The sequence below is a fragment of the Tyto alba genome, unplaced genomic scaffold (genome assembly GCF_018691265.1).
Source record: "Tyto alba isolate M040663 unplaced genomic scaffold, T.alba_DEE_v4.0 Super-Scaffold_23, whole genome shotgun sequence".
In the NCBI taxonomy this organism is placed as follows: Eukaryota; Metazoa; Chordata; class Aves; order Strigiformes; family Tytonidae; genus Tyto; species Tyto alba.
The window spans coordinates 29,673,673-29,686,829 of record NW_024881297.1 but is presented as its reverse complement, the minus strand read 5'-3'; the positions used below and the strand labels follow the sequence as shown (position 1 = coordinate 29,686,829).

Below are 13,157 nucleotides of genomic sequence, written 5' to 3'. Positions count from 1 at the left end.
ACAGGGACCCCCACAGCGGGGGACCCCCATACCGGCACCGGCACCCCCCCACCGGCACCGGGACACCGGCACCGGGACCCCAGCACCGGCACCCCCACACCGGCACAGGGACCCCCACAGCGGGGGACGCCCATACCGGAACCGGCACCCCCCACCTGCACCGGGACACCGGCACCGGGGGACCCCCACACCGGGACCGGCACCCCTACACCGGCACCGGGACCCCAGCACCGGCACCCCCACACCAGCACGGGGACCCCCACAGCAGGGGACCCCCACACCGGGCTCGGCACCCCCCATACCGGCACCGGGACACCGGCACAGGGACACCCCCACACCGGGACCGGGACTCCCATACTGGCACCGGGACCCCAGCACCGGCACCCCTACACCGGCACAGGGACCCCCACAGCGGGGGACCCCCATACCGGCACCGGGACTCCTACACCGGCACCGGGACCCCAGCACCGCCACCCCCACACTGGCACGGGGACCCCCACAGCGGGGGACCCCCACACTGGCACCGGCACCCCCATACCGGCACCGGGACCCCCATACCGGCACAGGCACCCCGGCACTGGGACCAGCACCCCCATACCGGCCCTGGGACCCCTATACCTGGCACCGGCACCCCCACACCGGCACTGGGACCCCCATATCAGGACTGGCACCCCCACACTGGCACTGGGACCCCCATAACGGCACTGGGACCCCTATACGGGTACTGGGGGCCCAGCACTGGCACCAGCACTGGGACACCCCCCCCCCCCCCCCCCCCCCCCCCAATACTGGGACCACCCGGGACCAGGACTGGGACCCTCCCAGTATGACCCCCCCGGCCCCAGCACCACGGGGGGGTCCAGTGCAAACCCAGTGCTCCCAGTCTGACCCCAGTGACCCCCGTGACCCCAGTGCCCCCAGTCCGGGTGTCCCCCTGTCCCCAGTGCCCCCAGTCCGGGTGTCCCTCTGTCCCCCTGCTCCCAGTCCGGGTGTCCCCCTGTCCCCAGTGCCCCCAGTCCGGGTGTCCCCCTGTCCCCCTGCCCCCAGTCCAGGTGTCCCTCTGTCCCCAGTGCCCCCAGTCCGGGTGTCCCTCTGTCCCCCTGCCCCCAGTCCGGGTGTCCCCCCGTCCCCCTGCCCCCAGTCCGGGTGTCCCTCTGTCCCCAGTGCCCCCAGTCCGGGTGTCCCCCCGTCCCCCTGCCCCCAGTCCGGGTGTCCCTCTGTCCCCAGTGCCCCCAGTCCGGGTGTCCCTCTGTCCCCCTGCCCCCAGTCCGGGTGTCCCCCCGTCCCCCTGCCCCCAGTCCGGGTGTCCCTCTGTCCCCCTGCCCCCAGTCCGGGTGTCCCCCCTCTGTCCCCAGTGTCCCCAGTCCGGGTGTCCCTCTGTCCCCCTGCCCCCAGTCCGGGTGTCCCCCCATCCCCCTGCCCCCAGTCTGGGTGTCCCTCTGTCCCCCTGCTCCCAGTCCAGGTGTCCCTCTGTCCCCCTGCTCCCAGTCCGGGTGTCCCCCCCGTCCCCCTGCCCCCAGTCCGGGTGTCCCCCTGTCCCCCTGCCCCCAGTCCGGGTGTCCCTCTGTCCCCAGTGCCCCCAGTCCGGGTGTCCCTCTGTCCCCAGTGCCCCCAGTCCGGGTGTCCCCCCGTCCCCCTGCCCCCAGTCCGGGTGTCCCCCTGTCCCCCTGCTCCCAGTCCGGGTGTCCCCCCCGTCCCCCTGCCCCCAGTCCGGGTGTCCCCCTGTCCCCCTGCCCCCAGTCCGGGTGTCCCCCCCGTCCCCCTGCCCCCAGTCCGGGTGTCCCTCTGTCCCCCTGCCCCCAGTCCGGGTGTCCCCCTGTCCCCAGTGCCCCCAGTCCGGGTGTCCCCCTGTCCCCCTGCCCCCAGTCCGGGTGTCCCCCCCGTCCCCCTGCCCCCAGTCCGGGTGTCCCTCTGTCCCCCTGCCCCCAGTCCGGGTGTCCCCCTGTCCCCAGTGCCCCCAGTCCGGGTGTCCCCCTGTCCCCCTGCCCCCAGTCCGGGTGTCCCTCTGTCCCCCTGCCCCCAGTCCAGCCATCCATTTGTCCCCACAGCTCCCCTGTCCCTGTCCCACCCCGACCACCCCAGCCGGTCCCAGTTTGACCGCTGTCACCGCTGGCCTGTCCCCACTGTCCCTGTCCCACCCCGTCTGTTCCCATCTGCCTGTCCCTGTTTCCATCCATCTGTCCCCCCCCCCGTCACTGTCCGTCTGTCCCGCCCTGCCTGTCCCCGCTGTCCCCATCCACAGACCCCTGTCCATCCCGTCCCTCCCCATCACCCCCCTGTCCTTGTCCCACGCTGTCTGTCCGTCCTTATCCCAACACATCTGTCCCATGTCCCCTGTCCCACTGTCTGTCCATCCCTGTCCCACTGTCTGTCCATCCCTGTCCCACTGTCTGTCCATCCCTGTCCCGTGCTGTCACTGTCCCACCCCATCTGTCCCCACTGTCCCCATCCACCAACCCTTGCTGATCCTTGCCCACCCCTGACCCGTTGTCCGTCTGTCCCTCTCCCATCCTGTCTGTCCCACTGTCCCCTGTCCACCCCTGTCCCACTCAGTCTGTCCCTGTCCGTCTGTCCATGTCCCGTCTGTCCTCGTCCATCTGTCCCTGTCCCACCCGTCCTGTCCCCATCCACTGACCCCTGCCCACCCCTGTCCCACTCTGTCCGTCTGTCCCACTCCCCCCGCCCCGAGAGGGAAACCGAGGCAGGACACCCCCCCCCCCCCCCCCGTGGCCCCGCCCCCCGCGCCCTCCACCTTCCCAGCATTCCCCGCGGCCTCCCCCCCCCCTTCCCCGTTTCCCGCCGTGCCCCGCGGCGCGGCGCGGCGGGCGCCCCCTGGCGGCGCGGGCGGCGGGACGGAGCGCGGCGGGGATGAGCGAGGAGGGGGCGGGCGGCGGGGCCAGGCGGAGCGGCGGCTTCCCCAGGTACCGGCACCCCCCCCCGGCCCCGGGAACATCCCCCCCCGCGGCGGTTGCACCCCCGCACAGCCCCCCCGCCACCCCCCGCCACCCCCCCGGCCCGCCCCAGCCCGCGCCGCTCCCCCTCCGGAGGGAGACGGGGAGGTTGAGGCCTACGCCAGGCCGCGCCCCCCCCCCCCCCCCCCCCCCCCCCGCCTCCACGGGGCTGCCCCTGGGTCACCGGGCCTGGGTGAGGGGGCTTCGAGGTTCAGGGCTGTGTCCGTGTCCCCACGCTGCGTGGGGGGAGGTGGGAGGAGGGCTCAGGGCTGTGTCCGTGTCCCCACGCTGCGTGGGGGGAGGTGGGAGGGGGATTCGGGGCTGTGCCCGTGTCCCCACGCCGTGTGGCAATGCCCGCACACTGTCTGGTGGTGCCACTCGCGTGTCCCCACCCCCTGTGGTGATGCCACCCCTGTCCCTGTGTCCCCACGCTGCGTGGCAGTGCCACCCTCGTCCCTGTGCCCCCACACTATATGGCAGTGCTACCCCTGTCCCCATGCTGTGTGGTGGTGCCACCCCTGTGCCTGTATCCTAATGCCTTGTGACAGTGCCACCCCATCCCCGTTCCCCAACATTACATGGCAGTGCCACCCCTGTCCCTGTGTCACTGCATGGCAGTGCTACTCCTGTCCCCATGCTGCGTGTTGATGCCACCCCTGTCCCTGTGTCCCCATGCTGTGTGGCAATGCTGCCTCTCTCCCTGTGTCCCCGTGCCCTGTGGCAGTGTCACCCCTGTCCCTCTGTCCCCACACTACCTGGCAGTACTCCCCTGTCCCCATGCCCTGTGGTGATGCCACCTCTGTCCCTATGCCCTGTGGCAGTGCCGTCCCATGTCGCCATGCTGTGTTGTGATGCCACCCCTGTCCCTGTGTCCCCATGCTGCGTGGCAATGCTGCCTCTGTCCCTGTGTCCCTATGCCCTGTGGCAGTGCCACCCCCTGTCCCCATGCCCTGTGGCGATGCCACCCCTGTCCCTCTGTCCCCACACTACCTGGCAGTGCCACCCCATGTCCCCATGCCTTGTGGTGATGCCACCCCTGTCTGTCCCTGTGTCCCCAAACTACCTGGCAGTGCCATTCCATGTCCCCATGCCCTGTGGCAATGCCACCCCTGTCCCTCTGTCCCCACACTACCTGGCAGCGCCACCCCATGTCCCCATGCCCTGTGGCGATGCCACCCCTGTCCCTCTGTCCCCACACTACCTGGCAGTACCCCCCTGTCCCCATGCCCTGTGGCGATGCCACCCCTGTCCCTCTGTCCCCACACTACCTGGCAGCGCCACCCCATGTCCCCATGCCATGTGGTGATGCCACCCCTGTCCCTCTGTCCCCACACTACCTGGCAATACCCCCCTGTCCTCATGCCCTGTGGCGATGCCACCCCTGTCCCTCTGTCCCCACACTACCTGGCAATACCCCCCTGTCCCCATGCCCTGTGGCGATGCCATCCCTGTCCCTCTGTCCCCACACTACCTGGCAGTACCCCCCTGTCCCCGTGCTGCGTGGCGATGCCCCCCCCTACCCCCACATCCCCACGCCTCTCCCGCCACCCTCCTCTTCCCACCCCCCCCCCCCCCCCCCCCCCCCAATTCTATCCCCCGGCTGGTCCCCTCTGACCCCTGCGTGGGCTGGTGACAGCCCTGTCCCCAGCCTGGAGCAGATGCTGGCCGCCAACCCCGGGAAGACGCCCATCAGCCTGCTGCAGGAATATGGCACTCGCATAGGCAAGACCCCCGGCTACGACCTCCTGAAGGCCGAGGGACAAGCCCACCAGCCCAACTTCACCTTCCGTGTCACCGTTGGGGACATCAGCTGCACCGGTGGGTCCCCTGTCACCTTCCAAGCTGTGTGTGTGTGTGTGTGTCCCCCATCTCATCGCCCCCCCCTGCCTGGAAAGGGGGAACCTGGGGTGGATCTGGCTTGTTGGGGATGTGGGAGGGGACAGGTGAGGACACGGGGATCGTCCCCAGGGTGACAGGGATGTGCTGGGGGATCCCTAAAAGTGGGTTCTGGGGGAGGGATCCACTGGGACCCCCAAAAAGTAGTGCCTGGAGGAGAGGATTGCCCAGGACCCTGTTGCTTGGGACACTCGGGGATCTCTTGGGACCCCGAAAATTGGGTCCTGGGGGAGGAATTGCCTGGGACTCCAAGGCCTGGGACACAGAGGGGGCTCCTGAGACCCCCAGAAATGAGTCCTAGTCAGGGATTGCCCAGGACCCTGATGCCTGGGACATGCAGGGGTCTCCTTGGACTCCCCCCCCCCCCCCCCAAATTGGGTCCTGGTGGGGGATCACTCGGGTCCCTGGGATGCCCAGGGATCCCCTGAAACCCCCAAAAGCGGGTTGTGGTGGGGGATCCCTTGGGATTCCTAAAAAAGCAGGACCTGGTGAGGGATTGCCCGGGATCTCGGTGCCTGGGACACTCAGGGAGCCCTTGAGACCCCAAAAAGTGGGTTGTGGTGGGGGATCACCTGGGATGCCAACGCCTGGGATGATTGGGGATCCCCAGGAACCCCAAAAAGCAGGTCCTGGTGGGGGATCATCTGGGACTCTGATGCCTGGGACACTCAGAGATCCCTTGGGACACCCAGAAAGTGGGTTCTGATGGGAGATTGCCTGGGACCCCAGTGTCTGGGACATGCAGGGGGTCTCCTGAGACCCCAAAAGCAGGTTTGGGAGGGGGGTTTTCCCCTGAGATCCCTAAAAAATCAGGGCCTGGTGGGGGATCACCCGAAACCCCAATGCCTGGGACACTCAGGGAACACTTGGAGCCCCAAAAAAGTGGGTCCTGACAGGGGATCGCCCCAGATCCTGCTGTCTGGGATGGCTGGGGATCCCCCGGGACCCCAAAAAGTGGGGCTATGGCAGAGGGACCCTCAACCTGTGGTCTGCGGGGGATCTGGGGGGGGCCCCAGATGTACCCCCCCCCCGATCTCTGCTCAGCCAGTGTCTCCCCCAGGGCAGGGGCCCAGCAAGAAGGCGGCGAAGCACAAAGCAGCAGAGGTGGCCCTGAAGCTGCTCAAAGGGGGGGACATGCTGGAGCCCACCACCCCCGAGGAGCCCAGGTGAGGGGGTACAGGGGTCCCCAGGGTGTGTGGGGGGGCAGGGTGCAGCGCAGGATGGGGGTGGAGGGAGCCTGGGGGGTGCTGGGTGCGTAAGAGAAGGCGTTGAGTGTGTCCAGGAGGTGCTGGGGGGCATTTGGGGTGCTGGGTTGGGGGGTGCTCAGGTGGTCTGGGGGGTACCCTGGGGGTTGGGAGTACCCTATGGGTGCTGGGCACCCGGGCTTGGTGGGTTTGGGGGGGGTCTGCAGGGGGGTTGAGGGCATCCAGGGAAGTTTGGGGGTACCCAGGGTGATTGGGGGGAGCTTGGGCATCCCAAGGGATTTGGGGGGGGGGGCTTGGGGGGTGCCCAGGGAGAGGTTGAGGGTACCCAAGCAGGTCTGGGGGGTACCCAGGGTGATTGGGGGGAGCTTGGGCATCCCAAGGGATTTGGAGGGGAGAGGGGGCTTGGGGGTACCCAAGCAGTTCTGGGGGTGTCCAAGGTATGGGGGTGGGGGGGGCTAGGGGTGTCATAGGGGAGCCAAAAGAACTGGGGAAGCCTGGCGGGGGGGGGGCGGGGGGGCAGGCTGGGAATGCCGGGGGGGGCTGGGGGTCCCAGGGGCATTTGGGGGTGCCTGGCAGGATTTGGGGCACCTGGGGGGGTGGCCGGGAAGGAGGTTTTGGGGGGGGTGGCCGGCTCGGGCGTTAACGTCTCACCTTTTATCCCCAAGCTCTCCTTTCCCCCCAGAGCCCCCGGTTGAGCTGGGCCCCGCAGCCGCCCCCCCCAGCACCCGCTGTGCCCCCCCCCTCGCCCAGGTAACAGGGTGGGGGGCACCCAGGTGCTGGAGCTGGGCTGGGAGGGGCTCCATCCCGTCCCCCCCACCCCAAACCCCCCAGCTCCCGTTACACCCCGCTATACCTCCTTGCCTCCCCCAAACTGGGGGTCATGGTTTGGGGGGGGGGGGAAGGTCAGAGCTGGCCCCCCCTCATAGCATCTGCCCCACGCAGGGGCACCCCCCTGGAGATGAAGACGCCCGTGTCCCCCCCCCAGTCGGAGTGTAACCCCGTGGGGGCTCTGCAGGTGGGTGACACCGTGGGTTGGGACAAACGGGGACACCCCCCACCCCCCCCCAAGTAGGTGGCCATCCCTGTTTTGGGGGTGACAAACCTGTTTTGGGGGTGGCCATCCTTATCGGGGGGGGGGGGGGGGGGGCAGTGAGCTGTGGGGGTGGCCTCTCCCCAGCCTGGGAGGGGAGGCTCTTGCTGCTTCCATTTTGGGGACGTTTATTCCCGTTTTGGGGACGTTTATCCCCGTTTTGGGGATGATTATCCCCGTTTTGGGGACATTTATCCCCGTTTTGGGGACATTTATCCCTGTTTTGGGGATGGTTATCCCCATTTTGGGGATGTTTATCCCTGTTTTGGGGATGGTTGTCCCTGTTTTGGGGACAGTTATCCCCTTTTTGGGGATGGTTATTCCCATTTTGGGGACAGCTTTCTCCATTTTGGGGATGTTTATCCCCATTTTGGGGACAGTTTATCTCTGTGTTGGGGACAATGGACCTATTTTGGGGACAGTTCTGCCTGTTTTGGGGACAGTTATCCCTGTTTCAGGGACAGTTGCCCACATTTTGGGGACGGTTATCCCTGTTTTGGGGACAGTTATGCCCTGTTTGGAGATGTTTATGCCTATTTTGGGAACATCCGCATTTTGGGGACAGTTATGCCCCTTTTGGAGATGGTTATGCCCATTTTGGGGACAGTTACTTGCATTTTGGGGACAGTTATCCCCCTTCTGGAGACAGTTATCACTGTTTTGCCAACAACGCACCCATTTCAGTGATGGTTATCCCCATTTTGGGGACAGTTATCTCTGTTTCGGGGAAAGTTATCCACATTTTGGGGACAGTTATCCCTGTTTTGGGGACAGTTATCCCCCTTTTGGAGACGTTTATGCCCATTTTGGGGTGGATTATCTGCATTTTGGGGACAGTTATCCCCCTTTTGGAGATGTTTATGCCCATTTTGGGGTGGATTATCTGCATTTTGGGGACAGTTATCCCCCTTTTGGAGACGTTTATGCCCATTTTGGGGTGGATTATCTGCATTTTGGGGACAGTTATCCCCCTTCTGGAGACTTTTATGCCCGTTTTGGGGACAGTTATCCCCCTTTTGGAGACATTTATGCCCGTTTTGGGACAGTTATCCGCATGTTGGGGACAGTTAACCCTGTTTTGGAGACGGTGGACCCATTTTGGGTACAATTATCCTCATTTTGGGGACAGTTATCCCCATTTTGGAGACGGTTATCCCCATTTTGGAGACGGTTATCCCCATTTTGAGGGCAGCAGACCCATTTTGGGGCTGGCCCTGCCCGTTTAGGGGGCTGGCAGTGCCCGTTTTGGGGACGGCAGCTCCTTTCTGGGAGAAGCTCTCCCCGTTTCGGGGGGGGTGTCCATGGCCCTGCCCTCCCCAGCCCCCCACATTTATGTCCCCCCCCCCCTCCCCAGGAGCTGGTGGTGCAGAAGGGCTGGCGCCTGCCCGAGTACACGGTGACGCAGGAATCGGGGCCGGCGCATCGCAAGGAGTTCACCATGACCTGCCGCGTGGAGCGCTTCGTGGAGATCGGTATGGGGCCGGGACACCCCCCGGGTGTGTGTGTGGGGGGACACACGACAGGACAGGGCGCCAGGCTTCACCTCGGTGTCCCTTGTCCCCTCCCCGCAGGCAGCGGCACCTCCAAGAAGCTGGCGAAGCGCAACGCGGCCGCCAAGATGCTGGTGCGGATCCACAACGTCCCCATGGAGCCGCGGGAGGGCAGCGAGGCCGAGGTGGAAGAGGACCAGTTCTCCATGGTACCGGCCAGCGAGGGGTTAACGGGGGGGGGTACACGGGCACCCTGAGGGGTTAACGGGGGGACACGGGCACCCTGAGGTCACCCTGAGGGGTTAACGGGGGGACATGGGCACCCTGAGGGGTTAACGGGGGGACATGGGCACCCTGAGGGGTTAATGGGGGACACAGGCACCCTGAGGGGTTAATGGGGGGACACGGGCACCCTGAGGGGTTAATGGGGGACACAGGCACCCTGAGGGGTTAATGGGGGACACGGGCACCCTGAGGTCACCCTGAGGGGTTAACGGGGGACACGGGCACCCTGAGGGGTTAACAGGGGGACATGGGCACCCTGAGGGGTTAATGGGGGACACGGGCACCCTGAGGGGTTAACAGGGGGACATGGGCACCCTGAGGGGTTAATGGGGGACACGGGCACCCTGAGGGGTTAACAGGGGGACACGGGCACCCTGAGGTCACCCTGAGGGGTTAACGGGGGACACGGGCACCCTGAGGGGTTAATGGGGGGACATGGGCCCCCTGAGGGGTTAATGGGGGGACACGGGCACCCTGAGGGGTTAATGGGGGGACATGGGCCCCCTGAGGGGTTAATGGGGGGACACGGGCACCCTGAGGGGTTAACGGGGGGACACGGGCACCCTGAGGTCACCCTGAGGGGTTAACGGGGGACACGGGCACCCTGAGGGGTTAATGGGGGGACACAGGCACCCTGAGGGGTTAATGGGGGGACATGGGCCCCCTGAGGGGTTAATGGGGGGACACGGGCACCCTGAGGGGTTAACAGGGGGACACGGGCACCCTGAGGGGTTAATGGGGGGACACGGGCACCCTGAGGGGTTAACAGGGGGGGACACGGGCACCCTGAGGGGTTAATGGGGGGACACGGGCACCCTGAGGGGTTAACGGGGGGACACGGGCACCCTGAGGTCACCCTGAGGGGTTAACGGGGGACACGGGCACCCTGAGGGGTTAATGGGGGGACACAGGCACCCTGAGGGGTTAATGGGGGGACATGGGCCCCCTGAGGGGTTAATGGGGGGACACGGGCACCCTGAGGGGTTAACAGGGGGGGACACAGGCACCCTGAGGGGTTAACAGGGGGACATGGGCACCCTGAGGGGTTAACAGGGGGACACGGGCACCCTGAGGGGTTAACGGGGGACACGGGCACCCTGAGGGGTTAATGGGGGGACATGGGCCCCCTGAGGGGTTAATGGGGGGACACGGGCACCCTGAGGGGTTAATGGGGGGACATGGGCCCCCTGAGGGGTTAATGGGGGGACACGGGCACCCTGAGGGGTTAACGGGGGGACACGGGCACCCTGAGGTCACCCTGAGGGGTTAACGGGGGACACGGGCACCCTGAGGGGTTAATGGGGGGACACAGGCACCCTGAGGGGTTAATGGGGGGACATGGGCCCCCTGAGGGGTTAATGGGGGGACACGGGCACCCTGAGGGGTTAACAGGGGGACACGGGCACCCTGAGGGGTTAATGGGGGGACACGGGCACCCTGAGGGGTTAACAGGGGGGGACACGGGCACCCTGAGGGGTTAATGGGGGGACACGGGCACCCTGAGGGGTTAACGGGGGGACACGGGCACCCTGAGGTCACCCTGAGGGGTTAACGGGGGACACGGGCACCCTGAGGGGTTAACGGGGGGACACGGGCACCCTGAGGTCACCCTGAGGGGTTAACGGGGGACACGGGCACCCTGAGGGGTTAATGGGGGGACACGGGCACCCTGAGGGGTTAACGGGGGGACACGGGCACCCTGAGGTCACCCTGAGGGGTTAACGGGGGACACGGGCACCCTGAGGGGTTAATGGGGGGACACAGGCACCCTGAGGGGTTAATGGGGGGACATGGGCCCCCTGAGGGGTTAATGGGGGGACACGGGCACCCTGAGGGGTTAACAGGGGGGGACACAGGCACCCTGAGGGGTTAATGGGGGGACATGGGCACCCTGAGGGGTTAACAGGGGGACACGGGCACCCTGAGGGGTTAATGGGGGACATGGGCACCCTGAGGGGTTAATGGGGGACATGGGCACCCTAAGGTCACCTTGGGAGATTAGAGGGGGACATGGGCACCCCAAGGTCACCCCAGGGGGGGTTAATGGGGGACACAGGCACCCCAAAGCCACCCCGAGGGGTTAACAGGAGGACATGGGTACCCTGAGGTCACCCTGAGGGGTTAATGGGGGGCACGGGCACCCTGAGGGGTTAACAGGGGGACACGGGCACCCTGAGGTCACCCCGGGGTGTTAATGGGGGACACGGGCACCCTGAGGTCACCCCAGGGGGTTAATGGGGGGACACAGGCACCTCTGTACCCCCAGTTTCAGGGCCTATAGACCCCCAGAGGTTAAAGCTGGAGGGCAATGGGACACCCAAGGGTGGCCGGGGGGGCACGACACACACCCCCTCTGGATTTGAGGTCCCTGGGTGGGTGGGTGGGGGTGCTCCCCATGGAGAGTCCCTGACTTGAGGGGGGTGGGGGTGGGGGGGGAGTGTCCCCTATGTTTGGGGGGTTCCTGTGTTCCCACACAGGGTCCCCCTGGCCCTCTACCTCTGGGATGTCCCGGTCCTCAAGCTCCACACCCCCCCCCCCCCGTCCCCCCCATGTCCCTTGGGTGTCCCTGCGGGGGGACTCCGGGTGAGCCCCGATGACGTCCCCCCCCCTCAAATCCCGTGTGTGTGTCCCCCCCCCAGGCGGGCCCCAGGCTGGAGGGGCTGCGGGGCCGAGCGCCCGGCTGCACCTGGGACTCCCTGCGCAACTCGGCGGGCGAAAAAATCCTGCAGCTGCGGAGTCACCCGCTGGCACCCATGGGTGCGGGGGCCTGCGCCCTCCTGCAGGAGCTCTCCGAGGAGCAGAGCTTCGCCATCAGCTACCTCGACATCGGTGAGCGTCCCCCCCCACGGCACCCATGGGTGCCCCAACCCAGGCTTGGGGGGGGGGGGGGGGTTTTAGGGTGACGGTGGCGTGTCCCCTCTGTGTTTTTGTGGGGGTGTGTGCGTCCCCCCACCCCATATGTGCGTGTGTGTGTGTGTGTCCCCCCCCCAGATGCGTTGAGCCTCAGCGGGCTGCACCAGTGCTTGGTGGAGCTGTCGACGCAGCCGGCCACGGTTTGCCACGGCGCGGCCCCCTCCCGCGACGGCGCCCGCTCCCAGGCCGCCCGCAACGCCCTCCAGTACCTCCGCATCATGGCGGGGGGCAAGTGAGCCCCCTGCCCCCCAAACCCCCCCCCCTCCAACACCCGCCCGGACCCACAGACACTCCCGACGGGACCCACTCGCCGACCCAAACCCACCCACGGATGCCCACCCAGCTCCACTGACGCACCCTGGGGGGCACCCGGACCTGCTGACAGACAGACGGACAGACACGTGGCGCCTCCCCCCGCCCCCCGCACAGACAGACCTCAGGGCCTGGGGGCACCCTCCATCCTGGGCCCCCCCCCCCCAGGGTGAGGAGGGTCCCCTGGAACCAACTGGCCCCCCCAGGAATAAAGCTGGGGGGGGTTTGTAAACTCCCCGCGTTGGTGTCTTTTTGGGGGGGCTGGAGGGGGGGGGGTGTTGGGGGGCAGAAAAAGGGGATGTGTCCTGTGCCCCCCCGCACCCCCCCCCCCAATTCCCCCCCCCCCAGGGGCAAAACCAGAGCGAGCGTTCAGGGGTGAGCGGTGCCGGTTTATTGGGTGACGGAGGGACCCCCGGACGGACGGACTCGGGGACGGACTCACGGACGGACTCACGGACAGGCTCAGGGACGGCTTTCCAGGCAGACCGCTCCGGGGCCGGGACAGAAGGCCGGACGGCAGGATGGCCGGACAGACAGACGGATGCTCAGCGGCGGCGGCCGAAACGCTGCGGAGTCGCCATGGTCCAGAACGGGGCGGCCGGAGGGTCCCAGCTGCGGGGGCTGAGCCGGGTGTGGGGCCCCCCCTGCAGGCCCCGCCCGAACCTGCCGCGGGGACACCCACTGCTGGTACCCCCGGCCCAGACAGACGGACGGACAGGGCCAGACGGGGACGGACGGACACGGATGCTCCGGCAGGGATGGGTGGGGACGGACGGGCACAGAGGGACAAAAGGGGATTGGGGGGGGGGGCGGGTTTTCAGAGGGACAGAAGGGGATGGACAGACGGACTGGGACAGGCACCCTGGGGACAGACAGACAGGAGGGACCCGGCTTGGTGCCAGGGAGGGCTGGCTGGGGACGGTGGGACAGACAGACGGGGACGGACTGAGGGACACGGACGGAGCGGGGGACGACAGACATACACGCGACGTTTGCAGACAGACGGACGCTGGCG

General features: G+C 67.1%; 1 protein-coding gene across 1 annotated transcript; it reads left to right on the top strand.

Moving 5' to 3' along the window:
- The first annotated feature begins 2,868 nt into the window (after nt 1-2,868).
- Nucleotides 2,869-12,374, top strand: TARBP2 (TARBP2 subunit of RISC loading complex). The gene is given in 10 exon segments (XM_042797147.1): nt 2,869-2,921; nt 4,588-4,769; nt 5,908-6,013; nt 6,718-6,766; nt 6,768-6,802; nt 6,995-7,067; nt 8,497-8,614; nt 8,714-8,841; nt 11,557-11,746; nt 11,909-12,374. Coding segments are annotated over 10 exon segments (1,092 nt in total). The 3' UTR covers nt 12,067-12,374.
- Nucleotides 12,375-13,157: the final 783 nt, after the last annotated feature.